The sequence below is a fragment of the Leptosomus discolor genome, chromosome 6 (assembly GCF_034619465.1).
Source record: "Leptosomus discolor isolate bLepDis1 chromosome 6, bLepDis1.hap2, whole genome shotgun sequence".
Classification (NCBI taxonomy): domain Eukaryota; kingdom Metazoa; phylum Chordata; class Aves; order Leptosomiformes; family Leptosomidae; genus Leptosomus; species Leptosomus discolor.
In genome coordinates this window covers 42,507,653-42,529,069 of record NC_141396.1, presented here as the reverse complement: position 1 = coordinate 42,529,069, position 21,417 = coordinate 42,507,653, and the positions used below count along the sequence as shown (strand labels likewise).

The window sequence follows — 21,417 nt, the reverse complement described above, 5'->3', positions numbered from 1 at the left end:
AGGGAACCAGCTTACCCCAAATTTAGGGCCATAGACTGCTCTAACACTCCATCTGAATTGAAAGAGAAAGAAAAAAGGCATTTCTTTCCCATATTCCTGTGGGACATTGGTGTTACCCTAGGTGCATCCTGTTCCCCTCTGATAACAGCCTTTGAAATCTGAAGAATTTGTTCTTGTACCCCCCAGGAAGGTCAGTAATAGGTTTCTTTGAGGTCTGTGTTTTTATTAAATATCAAGAAATGAAGATGACTTCAGTGACAGTGTTGTGAGTAAGTTGGATAAAAGGGAGTGGGAACCTGAACTGCTCAAACTTGAGTTAGCTTGCAGGTCTTTATAAAAGCCAGTTATTTCTGTAATTAGCTGTAAATACAGCGTTTTCCATTGAGAACAGAAGCTGATAATGCCATTCATGGTGGCAGCTGGGCTGGAGGTCTGGAGCAGCAGAGCAGACTGTGTGCATTTGTCCTGGCATAACCTCAGGCGCACACTACCGAGTCAGCAGAAAGAGCCCTTGCTGTCCCCGTTGCTTTCCAGATCCAGGGAAAGGGAGGTGAAGCTCTGGAGCGGAGCTGATGTGTAGCTAGGGGACCTTCAAATCTTTTCTCGTGGAGGAAGGATTAAAGTCGTAGGCTGCAAATGCTGTGGGTACTGTGGAGCGAGAGGCCTGTGGCAGGCTACTGTGTTAGTTATTTGCTTTCCCAGGATGACAGGCTTTCCCTCCACCCCCAGGTGTTCCTTCGCAGCTTCAAACAGTACAACTGACTGTGGTCAGGGAGTAGCCAGAGCTGCCTCCCTCCCCTCCGGGGAGCAAGGCCTTCATGTGCTATGCACGTGACCTTCTCTCATCTTGCCCAGAAGAAACCTGTGGTGGAGAGGAAGACGACATGCGTAGGTGGCAGGAAATCTCAAGCAACAGCAGTGTAGAGGGGTGGATTTGATTTCTGACATTTGGGCTGAAGAATTCCTCTATGTGTGGTTTTAGAGGTGAAGATATAGGAGACTGTGTTGTCTAGTGCCATTGCAGATGCCTCTTTCTTCTCGTATGTATTTGGTTTGTCATTCCCATTGTGAACTTCAGCCTAACTTGCTTCATAGATTTGAGGGTTTTATTGAGGTATCAGTTAAATCTGAATAAAAAAATGCCATTGTGAGAGTCAATACAGGAAAAATATCTTGAGGACAGAAATTGTGTTTGATGGCCTATGGGGAAAGAATAGATTTGACACAGGACCAATGCCCAGCCCGTTCCCAGCTAGTGATCTCAGCAGAGAGAAAATCCCAAAACCGCAATCCTGGAAGAGGCCCAGCTTCCCAGCCCACCCTCATGTATGTACTGAGCGTGAAGTTGGTGCAATATGGAATATTCTGTTGTCCAGTTTTGATCCGTTGCCCTGGCTATGCTCCCTCCCAGCTTCTTGTGCACCTGCACACTAGCGAGACATGGGAAGTTGAAAAGTCCTTGATTTCCTGGCAACGACTGAAAACATCAGTATATCATCAACATTCTTCTCATGCCAATTCCCATACTAGATCCAAAACACAGCACTATTCTAGCTGCTAAGAAGAAAAATGAGCTTTATCCCAGCCGAAACCAGGACAGCCACACACACTGAATTTCTGGCCATGTCAGTCTTCACTGATTGCTTTTTAGCTGTTGAAATTAAAATTCTTTAAATATACCAGCCTTTTCAGCTATTACTAAAGTAGATGCTGTAACTTAAGGCCTTCCCACTGAGAAGCACTGTGTAGGATTATTGGCTGATAAGGAAAATTTTTTTTAAAAAAAATTTTTTTAAACCATTAAGGAGCTGGAGATTGGTGTGACTCATTAGATGTTAATGTTATGTGAATCATTAGATTGATGTGAATCATTAGATGTAATGTGTCCCCTGTTAAACACATCTTAGATTACTTAGGGTTCAATCCAGTTTCCCATTGATACGAGTTAGAGTTATATTGAGCTTTTAAATAGGAAGAAAGCATCTTAATTATCCATTAAGGGCAATAAAGGAAGTTGGTTATGACACCATTAAAACAACTGTGGTGAAAAATCTGTTTCAGCATTTTGTACTTCAGAACGACATGGGATTTAGATGTCATCTGTACTACAGCTAGCTCAGTGCTGACTGTGATCTTGTATTGTTACCACAATCCTGATTTTTTTCATTGTTTTGTATTCCCCACCTAAGTGTCAGCCAGGCTGTTACGTGATAATTGCACAAAAACCACAGAGGTCTGTGACTGGCTGTCTGCACAAGAACAATCCATCCATCCAAAGGAATCCGTAAATGTATTTAAAATCTGGGCAGTAACGGCAGGGGGTTTTTTAATTGGAAAAACAAAACAGAAAACACACCTCATTCAGTCAGGTGACCATGTTCTCCTGTCAGTTCTATATGACAACATTTTTTTTTCCTACACTTCTTGCTTCTTTTATAGCCTTAGCCTTTTGACTACTGTGGCTACAAGTCCCTGTATTTAAAATATTCAACTTTCTTTAAAACTTTATCCTTCTGAAGCTTCTTTGCTTGTTTCTGATACTGCAGATATCGGGGAAAACAACCACCATGGTTGTGGTAAAATTTTCAAATGTATATAAACGTCCTGGTTGATCCCATAGTACTCTCTATCTTTGCTTTTTTGGTCTGAATATGTTTTTTTTTTTTAAACTTTTCCTTATTTAAGGGAACATACTGTATTATATAATGAGAAAATTATGCCAAATTTTAAAATAATTTAAATTTCATTAATGTTTTAATAGTTATGCAGATGTATATTACACAGGAAATAATCAGCTATGTGGAAATTAAAGGATAACTGGAAAATGGTGTGGATTAAAGAAGAAAGAATTCGTCGTAAGTCAGAACAAAAATATTGATATGCAAAGAAAAGGATTAACATAAACAGAGACTGGCAGTTTATTAAGAGAAATGTGCCATTTAACATTATATGAAATAATTCCATAATTGAGACAGCATTTTAAAGAGGTGATGGCTCTGTAATTTATAACATCATTTGTTTTGCCCCAGACAGTTTAAAACCTTACCTGACTGCAATACAGTTACCTTTTAGCTAGGTTATTTTGCATAATTTATGCAGAGTTTTTTAATTCTTTCTGAAGGACACTGTGCTGGGTATATTAATATATTTATGCACAATTTGTACTGATGTAAATGAAAATTGCGCTTGAAGGTCTACCTGCATGAAGATGAGAATTTCCCCTGCAGCAACTGGCCTTCATGACAGCCAGAAGAGGTCAGGCAGTGCTTGTCTTAGTCACACTGAATGCTTCTCCAGTGAGTTACATTTCCAAAGAGCTGTTAACTACACATAGCCAGCCTTATATATGTTACAAATAATGACACTATAAGACCGAGAGGTCAAGTAAAATGTTGAAAGATCCGAAGGTGCCAATATGAAAAGTGGGAGATCAGGAATCAGCAGCTTTTTATCTGGGTGATGTGGGAGCATGAACAACCGCTTTGCATGGGGAGGAAATGCTGCTGCCTGACTTTCATGCTGTGTGGTGGGGAGAATGGCTGGTTAGATCTTCACCTTGGTAAAGGTGCCCAAGCTCTCCTCCAAGGTTAGTTCAGCTTTTCCCACCTTTGGCTTTTGTGGCTTATAATATGTCAGATATTGTTGCATTTTTTTTTCTGTGGTCATTGGAAATAAGGGAGAAGGAGACTTTTCAGGTGGCATCTCTTCAGGTGAACATACTCATATCCTTCTTTCTGAAGCAATTTTTAACTCACTTCGACGTAATTTTTTTCAGTTATATTTGCTGTTGTGGCTATTTGCTTTTAAGGGTATTTCACTGCAATGGTCTTCAAGTTAGATATTAACTGCAGTGGGCTGGTTTGATTGTAAAAGCAGATGCCGAGTACGAGGAACTAAACATAAATTAAAAAAAAAAAAAGGGAATGAGAAGGCTGTGGCTCACTGAAATGTACTTTGTAAACACAAATGCCTAATGTTACCTTTTTGAAACTTTGGCAATTCTTCGCAAATTCTAACTTATAGTGCTGAGGATTACCACCAGCTTTGCTACGCAGGTTGCAGGATTTGTGATGCTAAATGAGATGTGCTCACCTGTACTTACAGTTTGCTCTACATGCAAACTTGAAATAGTAAATGCTTGAAATAAAACATGAAGTGTTTCAAAGGTACTAATAATATGACAGTAGTATTTTGTCTGTGGTCAAAATGCTATGAGGGATCCTTTGCTTGTAATCTCCAACTAGCTTTTATCAATCTTTTGCATGGACAGGTACCTCTGTAGTCTTTAAAGAATGCGTTGGTTTCAGTACCAACAATTTTTCACTTGTTTTATTCAGTTACGATACAGGGTTCTGCAGGTCTGCTGACTTAGGAGGCTTACATCTGCCATGATAGACTAGATTTGGTTGTGTAGCTCCACTTCTGCTGTCCTGGCAGTGACATTTCAGTATCACTGCAGAGAAGGATGCCACATGAGGAACATTTGCTTTTTAACTATTTATTATTTCCAGAATCATACTGCTAAGGCACAGCCTTAATGCTCTTCTAATGTAACTTATTTTAAAATGAAATTGTCTGTTTTCATTTCTTCTTTTTCTGTGACAAAACTGTATTAAGAATGGATGAGGTGGCTCTGCAGGAATACAGATGCCTGATTACTGATGCAAAGTCAAATAATCATTTAGACCTAAGCATATCGGAATGTCTCTCACATAAGACTTTTCTTCTAAGATTTGTGATTCAGCTAATTTAAGATGATATATACATTAAATGAGTTTTGAGGAGTGGTTCAATTGAACAGGTGAATCTGAGAGTCCAGAGATTCATGTCCTAAGATGTTGCTTTATAATATTGCTTTTGGAGGAGCACTACCTCAGAGGTCTTCTTAATGGTTTCACACTTGAAAGCAAAGTGAAAATAATTTTAAAACTTAGCAAAATCTTCAAGTCCCCTATAGTTATTTTGTTCTTTGATGTGTTTCAAAAAGCTTTGAAATAACTGAGAAATTTTTTTGTTTGTTTTATTAGTTTTGCACCAATGCCTGTACCGTACTGTACTGATGTCTTCAGACTGTTTTTCTCTGACTTAAGACAGAGCAGGCAGATGTGGCTTTAGATGCTGTGGGTGATATCTAGTATGTGAATGTATGTACTCATGTGATAGCACATGTGAAATGTACTGGAGTTCTTTGGCAGAATAGCCAAGTTTTACCTGCTAAGGAATTATGTGAGCCGCAGAGTATAACGTATTGTAACAATGACAGAAATCATCTGAGTATTTGTCTTATCTATAAATAGTCTGGCCCAGGTACTGGCAGCAGCCTGGATTAAACTCCCATGATCGCTAGAGAACCGCTTGTGCCAGACAGGGCAGCCATGGTTCAAAAGATGAGGCTGGGTAATGGAACAAACACAGCTGTGTCCTGCAGTGTGGAAATACGTGTGCTTGGGTGACCCCTTAGTTGAAAAGCAGGCACATCAAACTAAATTGCTTTGGCTGTGCAGGCAGGGGCCAGGAGTCGGCGACTGGTAGTTGCAGAATTGTGCTGTTTATCCATAAGTCAGACCCTGTACTGTAACAATTGGTGGTTGTTAGATCTGCTTTTCAAAAGTACTGTTTGTTTGTAGACGTTAATGTTGTTCAAATACTTGCTTCTCCATGGCGCCCTGTTCTTGTTCAATTAACTGTCTTAGACCAGTTCCTGGGATCTGATCTGTTTGTAGATCAATTTGCAGGTACTTGATGAGGCTTTTAGTAGCTGACCATGACTTGAGGTATTCTCTTCATCAAAGTTCTCCAGATATTTTACTTCTAGATGGAGATGATGAATCAGAAAAATTGTAGTATCCCACTGGAATAAATCACTCCATGGGCTAACATCCCAGTGGTCATGCAACTGTGGTTGCGTATTGTTGTGTTCCAGCACTCCACAGGTTCACTGCACTGAGCTGTGGGCCCCGTTGGTAGACAGAGAGAGCAGTGTGTTCACTGTGACATCACCTTGTCACTGCACGTGCTGTCTGGTCAGTTGAGAAACAAAATGACTTGAGTGTAAACCACTGGGCTTAGATGTTTGAATACTGAATTCTCGGTGAAACTTAGCTTTTGTTTCGGTTTGGGTGATTGTGAATCACTACAGTAGCACCAAGTTGTGCTTATTTAACAGTTCCTCAGCTGTCGGATTTAATAAAACATTAAACTAGAAGGATTTAAATGCTGCCCTGTATACCATGGGCTTGAATCTGGTATGTGTTCAGTCCTCTCAGCACCTGAATGAAGGGGGAGGCAGTTTGCCTACATGATGATTTTCTAAAAAAGACAAGTCTTGCACAGCACAGAGCAAGCATATTTATTTCTCTACCAGTATGTTGTATTTAGCCTGTCTCATGCAATATGGCAAGTACTTACTGCAATCTTCTCAAGTTATAAGCTGTCAAGGTACCAGTTGATAACAGTTGGTTCATTTTTACTTGAACCTCAGATGGAATCATCCATAAATGGTTCTTGCAGTCCTGCTTTTAGTTGTACAGCTAGGGATCATGGTAAAATGTTGACTTCATACACAGCAGCCTGCAGTAAGTTGTTAACTTCTGTCATCAGTGCTTGGTGGACGAGTATGTTTCACCAGATTGGACATCCATAGCTCTCACTTTGTCTCCATACATTTTTTCCCTGTATCAGTTTATTTATTCTTTTCTGAATTCCTTTGATTTGTTAGGGGAAAATCATAATTACAGTGAAAGGTTTATACCTCAAAACTGTAGGAAAGTGGTCTGTCACCTTTTTCACTTTCAAGTTCATTGCTCATATGTCTTAAAAGGCCACATATAATTGTTTTATTATTATTCTCGTCTAAACTCAAATAATTGTCTAGTATTGGCCTCATTCATTCATAGCTGCTTCCCAGTTTTCTCTCTTTTCTCAGGGAATATTAAAATACCCTGAGACATGTTATCTCTTGTTTTCAGAGAAGAATTATTTTCTGCCTGTTTGTCTTTTCTAGAACTTCCTGTGCTCTGCAGATCTTCCCAATTTAAAACCATCTGTTCAGCCATTGTTAACTCTTTGCATCGAACCTAATAACTTCACTGCAGAATGAGTAATTCTGACATTTTCACTTACAGCCTCATTAGCAAAGGTGTGAGCTCATGCTGGGACATTGTTAGGAGTAGGGGGCATCATCTTCATACAGATTTTTTGTGAGACAACAAACTGAGGATCATTTAGTAAAAATCCAGAATCTGGAAAGCAATATTTAAATTGGTCAACTGTTAAGGTATTGTGGGCACGTATACCATATCCATAATGAAGCCAGGTCTTTTCAGTAATGCAGAAGTTTTCTTTGGTGTGAAATTGGTTGCTGTCCTTGAATTCTGTTAGCGTGTGCATCTGTGTGAACGTTTACAGTGTCAATGCAGATTGTTTCTTTTTTTTTTCCTGCCCACACTGTTATTTTTCTGCTTCCAGACTAGCAGAGGCAGTTTGAACATATTCATGCTGACCCAGAAAGCCATGGGAATAGATATTTTGCTGGTGTCAAAAATGGAACGTATATTCCTTTTGCACTTCCATACCGCTTTTTGATTGGAACTGAATGTTTAGTGTAATTTTTTCTGGTAGTAGACAATAAATGAATTTGGCAGTCATGGTACGTGGTCAGCATCAGTGGGCTTTGTCAAAATGTGTGAGAATTTTTTAATGAGGATTTTAAAGCAGGGAAATAAACAGCTTTATAGCTGGGATGGCTTTCAGTCAAATTAATCAAAGGGGTCTTAATATACAAGCAACATCTGAGCTCTTTCTCATATCCTACTTTTCCGCTGCCTATGATCCTTTGGGTGGCTCAGGAGTCAGAGGAAAGAGGTCATGGTAATAGAGATGATGCTGGAGTTGGTGATAAAAAACCCCCACTTTTCATGAGGGCTTGAGTTGTTCTTTCTGGTAGCAGTTTCTGCGTCTCCCCGTTCTGTGACTTGTGTTTCTCAAATTGGCAGTTGAGTCCCGTTCACAGACCAGAATAATTATCATCTGCATTACTCCAAGTGACTGTCTGAAGACATACATGAGATAAAATTTCCAGGGAAAAGTAATCTTTTATTAGAATAACTGAGGGACTGGGAAAACCAGACAGGCTGAGAGGCACACATACCTTTTGCCTTACTTATTGTTCTCTGTCTCTTGAAGACTGACTCCTGCACTCGAGTTTGGAGGACCAGTCATTGCTCAAGAGCGTTTTGGATGTACTAATTTGGGAACCTAATTAGGTTCTCCCTGATAGTGGGTAACTTTTATAAATGAACAGCACTATCATAATATAGTGGCTATCTTAGGACTCGGACATAGGATATTGTAGCTAATTTATCTAATTTGAAAGGAATTTAACTCAGATGCTCTGACAGAGCTGCGTTTTAGAGCCAGTTGGGTTCAGGTGAAGAGCAGAAGCACCTAAAGGCTGCAGGACACTTTTGATTGTCAAGAACTGACTTCTAGGTTAGAGAGCTGACTGCTTCATTGAAGCAGTGTCAGTGTTTCCACCTGTTTTACTTATGTTTTGTTGTCATTCAGGTATTCACTGAATAAATATGCTTCCATTGGAAAGCAAGTAGCTGAGTAAATAGGTTGACAGTTCACGATCTACAGCAGACTATATTAACAATATTTTAATATTGTTACTGAATCATTATTATGGTTTTATAAGCCATTTACCTCAAACTCTAGGTAATTGTTAAAATAAACAAAACAAGAGGCTAAAATGGGAAGCATAAAAAGAATCTGAATCAACGGAAAACAGCAACAAAAAACTCCTTTTTTTGAAGTATGCTTTGCTAGAACCCTTCTTGATATATCTAAATCAAAATAGTGAACAGCTCAACACATTTAAGGTATAATGGGAAGGGAAACCATGCACATGATTGGCAAGCCCTTGTTTTTGCAGTCGTGACGGGTTTCCTCATTTGCAGAATCATATTCGCTGTGAACAAAGGCTTCCTGATTGTCATATGAGCTTGACTAGAAATCTATCCTGCAGCTCAAGAGATATAAAATATTAATATTTGTGCTCATGTAGCCAAAGGTGTGTGTATTGAATAGGTCTTGAGTCTGGATATAGCTACGGCCTCTTGTAAAAGCCAAACACAATTTTAAAATTACAGTGATAAATCAGTGCGATGTGTTTTGTCAATAAGTGATGCTAGGTAAAATCAGATACAGCCTCTGAGTCTGAGATAAAAGATAAAGCCAGATGAAGCAGAGAAAATTGTGATTACCAAGGAAGGAAATATCTTCGTACTTTTTTCTTTTAAATTCAGAGTAGGAGGCAGCAGGAGGTTTTGTGTGTTAAAGACACATACACACATAGGCATAGATCATTCACTCTGTATTTTGAATACAGGGTATTGCAGGGTGTCCTGAGCTGTTGTTTAATGAATGAATTGAAAGGAAGTTGTGGTTTGTCACCGCACAGGTAGATGCTGTTGTGCAAGCCTTGCAGTGTGTAATGCATCGGAACAGTTTCTTCTTTCAACTTGGATAAATAATGGCCATTGAAGTAAGTGCCTGGCGAACACTGAACAGTGTCTGTTCTTCCCATAATTACACGCAAGTTCCCCAGTGGGCCTGGCACGACCCGACTTTTAATAACTGAGCCTTATGCTTGGCTTCCTTCCCTCAGAATAAGGCTGCAACAGCAGGACACGTGCTGACCTTTAATCTTTTGGAAAATACAGGAACTGGAGGGGGTTCTCTGCTTGCTGGGAGGTTCTCCCTCCACCTTCTCAGGCAAAAAAGTGCTCAAACAGCAATATGTAAATATTGGGTGCTCACGTGGTGATCTCTCCATTTACCTTTTGGCTTTTGTGCACAATGGATGTTAAGGTGTGAAGTCTTGATGATCCCCCATAAGCTCTATCTTTTTTAAAATGAGATTGTCGCTCTTCCTGCAGCGTAACCATGGAAACAGACAGGAACCCTTAAAGAAAGGGATCGAACATGCTGTGCTAATTAATCGACCCTTCAGTTTTCTTTCAGTTGAAGGATGTGGTTAAATAAATTTTGCATGAGTAAGCATATTTGGATGTGCAAAAGGGTATAAAATACATAGCAAATTTTCTTGCAGAAGGATATCTGAATAAAACCCTGGTAACTGTCATCTATTTGCATCTGGAGCATCAAAACAAGAAATGCAGTATCTTGTTAGTGTTTCACATATATATTTTGATAGCATTCTTTTTAAACTGTAAATATATCTGAAAGATGAGGATATTTTTTCATGCCTTAAGTGTGATGAGAGACATTTGCATTAATTTTGAGTCTTCAAGTGAAAGTGTTCATAATTGCAAATGCCTTCTTTATGCAGAGCATTATTCAGAAAAAGCAAACTTTGCTCCTTCCTTGAGAGAAAGCAGCTCTGCCAAGGCGTTAACCTAGTTCAGGTCCTTTCAGCTCTGCACAGGGGGAACAATTGACTGAAGAGTGGTACTGTGCCAAATTTTCCTCTGCCAAATTTTAGCCTTTGTGAGCATTTCTCTTGGTTGCTTACTTCTGCTTTCCATCGGGCTTTTTAGTTTCCAAAGTAGTGTATGTGCCCAACTAGGAAACCAATTAGCCACAACTTGAAACATATGGCTTGTACCCATCAACCTCTTGAACCTGGTGAAGCTGTCTGATGCGAATGTATAGTTTTGTTTAGAACTTTCTCCATTCTGGTAATGGTCCTCTTATAACTGAGAAACCAGATGTAGCAGCTAACCCTCAAGTAGGACTTTCACTCCCAAAGGGAGTGCAGAGCACATTAAAGAAAAACATTTAGTTGTCCAGCAGGCTGGAATTAGCCCAAAAGGGCCATCCTTTGAAAGCTGGATGGATTTTAGTTAGCCTGGAACGGATTAGAGGTGGAGGAGATCTAGAAGCAGTAGGCTGAGGAAACAGGATGGGCAGCAGTCCCAGCAGGATGGGAGGACTGGTTCCATGATGAATGGTCACACAAGAGGAGGAAAGGTGTGCTTGGGCTGACTATAGCACTTGCAGAGCTCCATCCTGGCCAGTAAAGTGGCATAAACTGGCAGGCAAGCATGGGTATTGTATTATTTGCAGTATGATTTCTGGTATTGGCAAGTTGGATACTCATTCTTGCTTACATGGGAGGTTTCTTGAGTGTGTGGATCAAAGACTTTGTGTCATGGAAACCTGAGATAATTTTTCACCTGCCAAGTTCTAAAGTTTTTTTGACATTTTTCCCCAAATCACATGATGTTGCTGGCTTCTTAAAAATGCCTTTTCCCTGCCTGCCCATGCCTTTTCTCCTGTCAAAGCTAGGTAGAAGATTAAAGAGGAAATCATTTGCAGCCAAATTCAGTCTTCCTCAGGGAAGACTAAAGGGGGCCCAGACAGGCAAAGAAGGATGAGGCATTCACCTTCCAGGCTTCTCAAATCCTTTCATAATTTTTATTTAGCTTAATAATAGTAGGTCCATATCTACAAATTCAGGGACTACTGTTTCGGTTTAGTCATATAGGATATAGGTGCTCAGAAACTCGGACTTCCTAATGTTTCTCTGGGCTAGGAATAAGAACTGTTAACCAGTTACAGCATTGGTGGTTTCTGATCTCCTAGAAGCAAAACCATTAATCTGGAGTTGGAGGCACTGCAGAGCGTGTGATGTGACCTCTCCTCTAGCCTCTTTGGTGCTGTACCTGGCCAACCCTGAGTTGGCTGTGTGAGCTAAGTTATTTGTCAAGCTCATGGCCAGGTGCACAAACATAAAAGAGATGGAGGTCTAAAAACATTTTTCTTTTTTTTTTTTTTAAAAAAAGTCATTCATATTTGAAATGTAATTTTTTAAAAAAAAGAAATTCTGGCATGCCAGTCAGATTATTTCCCTACACTGCTCTAATTGCTATAATCAGCTGATAATGCAATCTACTGGCAAGATTTGCCACTATGGAGATACTTTACTATGGAGATACTTCACTGAGATTAACTGTTCTTAAATAGGTTCTCCAGTGTATTAAGAATAAAGGTGCAAAGGACCTTCATCTGCACTCTTATGTGAATTCTCATGTTGCATGTTTCTTTCTGAGTGTATGATTTTGGTTTTTGGTTTCTGTGAGGTGTAAGGCATGACCTTCTGTTTCAGTAATTCCATTTGTTTTGTGAAAGGAGAATCAATAGTTCTTCATTTAGGAAGACACGAAAAAAACCCCAGTAGTGCATTCTCCTGATTTTCATTACTTGTGCAAGTCCAATGTTCCCAGCAAGGGAGCAGATGGTCGCAAGACAGTAACTAGGAGCAGATTATTTGGAAAAGGTGTTTGCAGGCCCATGATGGGAACAGTCACGATAGCCCTGAAAATCTTTTTCCATTTCCTGGAGGAGAGGGGCTTCTGTAGGAGAGCTCTTACAAAAGTGTGCTCTCTACTGCTGCTTTTAGCATATGAGGGTCTCTCCTAAGATCTTTCCAGTTTCACACGAGATAGCTTATGGTTGTGTGGTAATGTGGATTATTTTAAATGACTGCAATATTAGTATTTGTTTGAGTGATAACGTGTGTGTCAGCTGCTTTTAAATACAAACTTGAATAAGCAGGCTGGGGTTTGCGGTGTAAACTGTGGAAGGTTTCCTTAGGCTCCCCTAAAAAACCTCATCTGTGGCACTATTTGTCTGGGAGTTCTGTTTTCGTTTCCTTTTTCTAAATAACATTGATATGAAAGACTATCTAGGCCTAAGAATGAGCAGTTAATGGAAATGAAAATCTTTGTTTATTTGTCTTTCATTTAGGTATACCACAATGTATCTTTGCATCTCTCCTGGGCCTGTGGTTGTCATTACGGAAAGCATATTTTATTATTTCTTCATAGTATTCACAGCTCTGTTTAGCTGGGTACTGAATGATAGATGGTACGATGTTCTTTCATTACGTAACTTATTCCAGTACTAGAAGAAAGAAATGCTTGCAACATGCTGTCATGTTTTGTGATGTGAGCTTATGTATCCTTTTAGGATTGTAACTATACAGCAAACTATTTCTTTTTTTTGTTTGCATTAATTTATGTGTGTTTGCCCCACAGGTCTTGCAAGAGCTAAATCAGTTCCGAGCCATACGTATTCCAATGAAGTGGTAACCCTGTGGTACAGGCCTCCAGATGTCCTTCTGGGATCAACAGAATATTCCACCTGCCTTGACATGTGGTGTGTATAGAATCCTTACACAAGACTCTATGTAGGTGCTTTAGCTCTGATTTTTTTTTTTTTTTTCAGACATGTAAAACAAATATGTAGCCAGATGAGTGTACAGGTTAAAAAAACTGTGTGTAGTGATCTGTGGGGTTCACTCGTTATCTCCCTAAAGGAATCCCTCCTGCCACCCCACCGGTTGGCAGCTGGTACCTGCTGTTGACACACCACTAGAAGAACTGTTGGTGCTTTGCAAGAGACAGAGTTGTTGCTTGACTTTGGTAGTCTTAATGTGGTACTTTGATGGATATGATACTTGTTCTGCAGAAGACAGAATTTCACCATGCCCAGCTGTGGCAAGGACAAAACTAGGATTCTCTGGATGTGAGGATACAGCCTCAGTTCTTAATCTACTGTACTTGTTGGCAGTAAATCAGTGACACATGTGATTTAGTTTTCTTTCAAACCTACAGATTTTATTTAGACCTGCAAGTTTGAAAGGGCATTCTGATGCGTACAATATATAGCACCTTTCTCCTTTTTGAGAACATCATTTAATCCTCTGTTAAACAAAGAAGGTGTTTGGTTTTTTCGCTGTTAGAAACCAAGGGGGAGGTTCTTCATTTTTCCTGTAGGTTTTGAGGCTACAGGATCTCTGTAATCTGTACAAATTCTGTAATTAGTAAGAGCTTCAGCCGTGTTAGTAGAAGCAATGCATGTTGATTCAAGAAGCAGAAATGTGGAAAAAAGTGGTTTTACTTACAAAGAAAGTCTCATGCTCTGGAAGATGTTAATCTTTTTTGAATGTATTTGACTTTTTAAATCTGTACAACTCATTTCATTTGAGAAAAAAGTATACTGAGCAAGTTTCAGAAAAATACAATGATTTTTTTTGTAGTTTGCTTGAGTATCTTTCTTTAATACAGGCAATCTAAATTTAGGATTAGGATTATGTTAAAATCTAAACGTAGCTGTAAGATAAGGTAAAAAGGACTGTATGTTTTCATATGGTGGGTGAATAGTATTTGTCAAGGGAATCTTAGAATAATAGAATCATAGGATAGTTTGGGCCAGAAGGGACCTTTAAAGACCATCTAGCTGAGCCCCCTTGCAGTGAGCAGGGACACCTTTAGCCAGATCAGGTTGGTCAGAGCCCTGTCCAGCCTGACCTTGAATGTTTCCAGGGATGGGGCTTCTGCCACCTCTCTGGGCAGCCTGTGCCAGTGTTTCACCACCCTCAGTGTAAAAAATGTCTTCCTTATATCTAGTCTTGAATCTCCCCTCTTTTAGTTTAAAACCGTTACCCTTGTCCTATCACAACAGGCCCTGCTAAAAAGATTGCCCCCATCTTTCTTATAGGCCCCCTTGCAGAGTAGTACTGAAACTGATGACCTAGAAGGAATACTTGTTTGCTGAGGAAGGGAACTAACATGAGTAGCTTGTGTTTAGTCCTGTAGCCAAGATCAGAGAATGTGGGATGAAGAGGTACATTTTTCTGAAGATCTCATCTAGTTTTTCCCCATAGTGCTATTAAGTCTTGACTCCTAGGGGCAGGAGTTAGAAGCCGCAGGATTGTTTCATTTGAAGGGGTTACAGAGTATAGGTACTAGAATATCTGATACTGAAGAGAGCGTTTAATATAACTGGACCTCTGTCTGCTGGAAGTTCCTTGGCTTGTAATGGTAGGTAAACCAAGAGGTGGTAAAAGGGAGGGTTAAAAAAGGTCTGCAAAGGTGAACATTGATATTGCAATTGCACCAGAGAGGCAGAGGCAGCATCTTCTGTATGAGCTGTCTGGTTTTCTTCAAACCATTCTCAACCTCACAGGTCTGAAATGCATCTCAGCTTCTCATCTGTCCTAAAACTGTCCTATTTTCCCAAAGATCAGGTTCAAACTGGTGTCTTTACAAACTGTGTGCAGGCTTTGCATCCCATCTGCTCCTGATGTTTTGCAGTCACCTCCTCTCCCAGATACACCTCTGACACTCAACAAGAAGCTCGACTTGCTTTGTAGTTGTTGGTTGTTTTTTTAACTGAACAGAAGAGATTTTAAAACTTTTTTGATTCTCACTGAAACTTTTTCCACCAAGAAAAATGGTTCACTCTAAAGTTTAATAGCTCCTAAAACCATATATTTTAACATTCCTCCCAATAATTATTTTAGCAAAAGAGCTATTAAAATGTGTAGTCGAACTATGTGCTGTTACTGTGATAGAGATCGAATTAAGCCGTGCAGCTAATAGGAGCATTTTAAATCTATTATAATTGCAGACTGAGCATTCCCTTCATAATCATGTGTTTATACTCAAATTACATGAACAGCAGGGAAGATCAAGGAAGGACTCAAAGTGCCACTTCAGCAATCCAGATCATGTTTTTGTCAGGACTTTTATAGCAATGCAAGAGTATTAAGGAAGAACACAATAATTACATCTTCAGTGATAACAATAAATGATGTCCTCTTGTACAGAGCATTTCATACACGTCTCAAAAAGATCCAGTTGCTCAGGGATAGAGGCAGTGAGTTTCATTTCAGGTGAAAAATGACGTGATGCTGCTCTCGTACTAGATTTATAGCACTTACAAATTTTTGCTGCCCTGTGCAAACTGGAGAACTGTGAAAAGCTTAGAAAAAAGCCCTATTAATACACTTTTACACGACAGGAGTTTATGTAAAGGCTCACCTACTGCCACATCAGAAATCAGATTAGAGCAAATGTATATTGTATGTGACAGAAGAGGTTTGGGTTTTGACTTCTCCACTTTGCTGGGTTGGCTGAGACACTGCTTCTAGTTTGATTGTGAGAGATGTAGTTGCACATTAAGGTCACTTATGCTTGTTTGGCACATCTGACAGTGAGCTCTGCTGGAGCACAGGCGGGCTCGAGGCTTCATTTATACGCTGCTTGTCCATAGCTGGGCCATAATTGCATTAAAACCACTTAGTGACTTCCCAGAGTGGGAGGAAGGGAGACGCGGAGAAACCCAACTACCATCAGATTCCAAGGTAATTTGGTAATTTGTTATCAAAAGTGTGTTTGTAGCATTAGCATTTTTATGCAATTACTGGCATTATGTCCTTCTGGCAGATAGCATGTGCTCTCCTGTGTGCTTCTGGATGATCTGCATGATGACAAAACTAGACAGCCACTTCACTAAATATTTAAATAACATTGAGGTAGAAAGCACGGCTGTTTCTTCCATTTAGTAAAAAAAAAAAAAAACAAACCAACAAAACCAACAGAGGGCCTTTGCTATAGCCATGGTAAATGACATTTCATGGTGGTTTCTAAGGAAGGGAAAGTGGGGCTTCTACTGAGTAGAAGACCAGCTGCGTGAAAAAGGAGTTCAAATATTAACCACTGGACAGTGGCTGGGAAGCAGGTGGCAGAGGCTGTGGGCTATTTTTACACTTCATTTGCCAATGTAGGGCATTAGGATAGTAACTAAAACCTAATGATCCACACACAGTTTTACATTCTCCTGCGTTCTTTATTTAAATAGCCACTGGCAATAAAATAATATTAATGAAGATGTACATGCATTAGTGGTGTCAGGCTGGTGATGGAAATCAATGTGGTGGGCTTAGTCATTTGCTGCTGACACCATTTAATACAGCGACATTGTGTGAGTGTATTATACTACCCAAGACTGCATCAAAGAGTTGTGATAACCTTTGATATACTAGGTTCTTTTTTCCTCTTGATGAGGACTTAACTAGTAGCTAGGAAAATGGCTTTGCATTGCCTCTGGTGTAACTTGTCCTAATCCTTGAATTTTGCAGTCCTTTGAAAGTCAATGCAAGGAAAATAAGCTTCAATACATAAAGGGTTTATGAATTAACTAAACCCCATATATAAGTAACACAGAAATATAGGGAAAAAAATCCCCAAATGAACCTATTGTATTTGTTCCTTATAGGAAGAATATAGTATTAGTAAATGAAGCAATTTAAGCAGGTTATTAAATCCTTTTAGATTCTGGTAGTGCATGTACTGCTACATCTGGGTTGCTTACATCAGGAAGTCACTAGGGATATTTTATTTTGAAATGCAGCTGGCTTTAAACTGTGTTTGCTAACAGCCAGCAATTTTTTGCATATCCTCTTGTTTTGGTTTTAAAAAATACACTCTTATTCACTGTTCAGATAACCTGAGAAATTATGGGCCGTGATGTATTTTAGATTCACTTTTTAACTAACATCAGCTATGTTTAGTGCTGCGGAAGAAATGGCTTAAAACTAGGCCAGTCAAATGTTATGAAATTGCTTATTAAATCACTGTTATTTAACTTTGTACAATCTGGATTGATATACATGATTTCAATCCTGATCTTAATTTAGGGAAAACTCTTCATGTGGAATTCTTCAATCTATCCTATCATTAGAAAAATAAATGATATTTTTCAGGAACACAATGCTTTTCACACATAGCCTGCTCCGAGTGCAGGTTTGAGTGCTCACTGTAATCCCATGCATGCTGTCATGAATATTTGACCAATGAAGACCTATAACAGTAATTAAGATATTTATTAAAAAACAGAGTTGATCTTGTCTTAGACACAGGTGCACTGAGTTATATTTTTACACAGGGGACATTACAAAGCCATCTTTGTCCTGTATCTGCTGTAAACAGTTTGCAGAGAAAGAAATCTGAGAGCAGGAGTCCCAGTATACCCTGAAGAAATACTGCTTGGGGCCTAAGAGAGAAAACAGTATAGGGTAAATTAGTTCTTTTGCCCTTGATGTTCTTTACAATAACGACTTCCACGCCAAAGAAATGCTAGTCTGCAGGGTTAGGGTATTAAAGTAAGGATATTGCCGTAACTGTCAAGGTATTGTTAATTAAAATTACCTCATTGTCAGTGAGTTCTTCAAAAGTTTTATCGATTGAATTAGCTTTTTATTGGAAAATTCTCATAGGGTCAAATTCATAGAAACATTATGTGTGAAGAAACCATCTTGGTCTGTAGTTATTCAAGGGCATTTCAGTTCCTCTCTAAAAACTACTTTTATCAATTTGGAACATCGAATTTACTGTCACTTTTCCACTGCTAGAAGTACGTTTCATGTGTGTCAGGAAAGTACCTTATAAAGGTACCTGGATCCAGAAAAGAAAAACAGGAAGAACATGTTCGACAGGAAGATATCTCGTGGCAAAATGTTTCTCAAGTTTGAACATTCTTTTCTTGAGCTTTTTTGGATTCTACTTTTACCGAACAAGCGAGTCTAATAGGAAGGTTCTTGCAAAAAGGAATCATGTACATTTTAATCCTTCATGAATGTAATATTTCTTAATATAGAAACTGAGCATTGCTACAGAGGGTTGGGTCACAAAAATTTCTGGAGCTTCTATTTCTGGGTAGTTCAATGACATGGGCAAGAACATCAGCACTCTCTTCACTTGTGATTACAATTGCTTCAAGACTGTAAAGAAATACTTCGAAATATCATCCTTTCAAATAAATTATTTTTCATTCATTCCATCTGCTTTCTGCAAAAATTTTAATATTGTTCATTGTCATCATGGAAGGGAAATTTTCCTTCACTCGTTACTTCTCATGTGAGGACGGTAATCTGCTTGCCTTATTGTCCCTGTTCTTTGATCAGACTGTATCTCACATTGTATGTTACTTTTCGCATATCAGAGTGGAGTCATTGTGAAAGACAAATTCCAACCAAGTTCAGTGTCTGCGGGTATTCTGGCAGTGTGCCACTTTAGAATTAAATCAGATTTTGGTCAGTTAAGGAGACAAAAGTCCCTTGCTTTTCATTCCTTTCCTGTAAAATTTGTTTTCGTAGTTCTGTTCGTAAGTAGGATCATATAGGAGCATCACTTGTTTTCTGAATAAATCAGACAAGATAAAAATCTCTGTGCCCTTCCAACATTTTGCATATTACTAGTAGATTTTATGGAAGGGGTTCCAATATTACCTCTTGGTGACAAATCCATAAAAAAACAATTAGTTGGGTTTTGATTGGGGGTGTGTGTGTATTGTTTTTGTTTGAATTCTAACATATTTGTCAGTACAAAGTGCATGTAGTTTGGGAAACCTCAATGAAAACTCTACTGTTCCTCTGAATTTCAGAAATCTCATCAGGAAGATTGCTGGAAGCAATTACTTGGTTCTCATAAAACCCTTCCCCCTCTGAAGCCAAATCCTGCATGCTGGAGACAGGCTTCCTGGCCAGATAGAAACCTCATGTGAAGAGCCAGCGTAGGTCTTCACTGTGAAGAACATGCTGAATGTTATCACCTGCACTGAGCCTGCTAGAAGGCAGATCCGTTCAGGGCATGAACTTCAATGGTTTAGAACATACATAGTAGCATATAGGCTTTCTATAATCTTGATTTAAGTGTAAACTACAGCTTGGTTTGGAAACAACTCCTCATTTCAGAGTGTGTCTGCAGTCTCTCTTATGGATCCATCAAGAAAAATTGGAATATTAACTGAAGGAAGTAGCCCTAATAATCTTTTACAGATTATGCCTCACCAAAGCTTTTATGTTATTTTTTTTCAAGCATTCGAGTACAGATAGGCTGGAGATTACTTTTGTCACAGTAAGGATCTTTGTTACAGAGACAGGAATGTGAATTCTCAAACCAAAAATATAAACCCAACCTAACAGTAAGCAAGTTAATTTTAAGGGAATACCCTCTTGAATTATAAAAGCTACGCAGAAAAAAAATACTCAGTTTCCCGAGGCATCGAACTTCATGTTTACAGGCTCATTTACTATGTCAGTTCAATGCAAGAGTAACTCATTTAGCTGTGCTACTAACTCGTACTCTGTAAGGCTGTATGGTGACAGCCAGAGTCTCAGGAAATTAAGCAGGACAATAGAAGAGCAGTATTAGATGGTATAGCCACATATGGTCCTATCAATACATCAATAGGTTTAGTCATGCTTTTTGTCATCAGAGGGTTTCAACATTAAATGGCTGTCCCTTTTACTTTGCAAGATTATCCTATGCCATTCCATTGGAAAGATCTGTGAGCGAAGTCACAGCATTTGGCTTATTTATTCAAAATTAGAAGTCCTGTAAAGAAAATAGGAAAAACTGAATTGACTACACTGAAATACATTAGGCTAATGTTCTTTTGTCACAAATTGTGTCTCAAGTGCTGCCTGAAAATGGCATTGTATGCTGAGTGTGATACATAAATAACATACCCTTGAAGATGCATGCACATTAAAGCCAAGTTAATTGATTGTATTTCAAATTTCAAGAAATAATCTTTGTGTCATAGAATCTAGAGATAGGAGTGGTCTGTGAGATCATCTTATCCACCCTACTGTTAATGCAGGTCTGTTCCCTGGAGAATATTTTTAAGTGTTTCAGCTTGTCCAGTTTTACATGACTGTATCTGTGGAGCTTCAGGTCTGTTGGGGGCTGGGGTGTAGCACAGTTGTTACGTGCCTTTCTCTAACACTCACCCTAAAATTTTTATTTCCTAAAGGCATTCTGCTATTTTCAGTTATACTGTCTTGGATCTACCTGCAGTTCTGGGAACGATTAATATCCTGATAAGTTCTTCCTTGTCCTTCATTTTGCATAGTTTTAAAAACAGAGTTATCATGTTCTTCCTGTCCCTTGTGTTTTCTTGTAGCCAAGAATGACATTGTTCGCTTGATTTTTCCATACAAACTAGTTTTTCTGGCACGGACATAATTTTTGCTTCGCTCAAAAATCTCTCTAACCTGTTTAGTAGTTTGTGAGGTCTACAAAAACAAGACTAAATTGCAAGGCCTTGTAGAGGCTTTGTTCTTTTCCATGTTCAGTGTCTGTGCACTTAGGGTTTGTGATTCAGAGATCCTCTTTTATACTCAGTTTATACTTGCTTTGAGCCTAAAATTCACTGATAGTACTAAGACATCTAAAATACCATCCAGCCATCTTGAAGCCTTTATGGGCTATTACAGCTTTCTGGATATTTTGTATCAGTTCAATGTCATACTTTTTTTTTTTTTTTTTTTTTTTTCCAGTATTCATTTAATCTTCTCTTTCTATGGACTTACTCTTCAATATGCTGAACACCATGAGCTTTGAAACTGAGCATAAGCTTAATTTTCAAGTAAGCCAAAGGGAACAGCAGTCCTCCAGCTCAAACCCTGAAGGTTATTTATGTTTCTCTCCTCAAGAATTTTAATAATCCTTTGATTTTTGTATTATTTGTTTATTTAACTCCAGTACTCTTTCACTCTCAGTTTGTGACTGAATGGAGTACTAGGTTACACAAGAATCC

The 21,417-nt window shown here is 38.9% G+C and overlaps 1 protein-coding gene across 3 annotated transcripts in view; it reads left to right on the top strand.

Moving 5' to 3' along the window:
• Window positions 1-21,417, top strand: part of CDK14 (cyclin dependent kinase 14) — a 269,013-nt gene that overhangs the window by 173,088 nt on the left and 74,508 nt on the right. For all 3 annotated transcript variants that reach the window (XM_086466597.1, XM_086466595.1, XM_086466596.1), the window contains one exon: window positions 13,065-13,185. In XM_086466597.1, coding sequence (XP_086322723.1) covers window positions 13,065-13,185 — 121 coding nt within the window. The remainder of the gene's footprint in view (window positions 1-13,064; window positions 13,186-21,417) is intronic.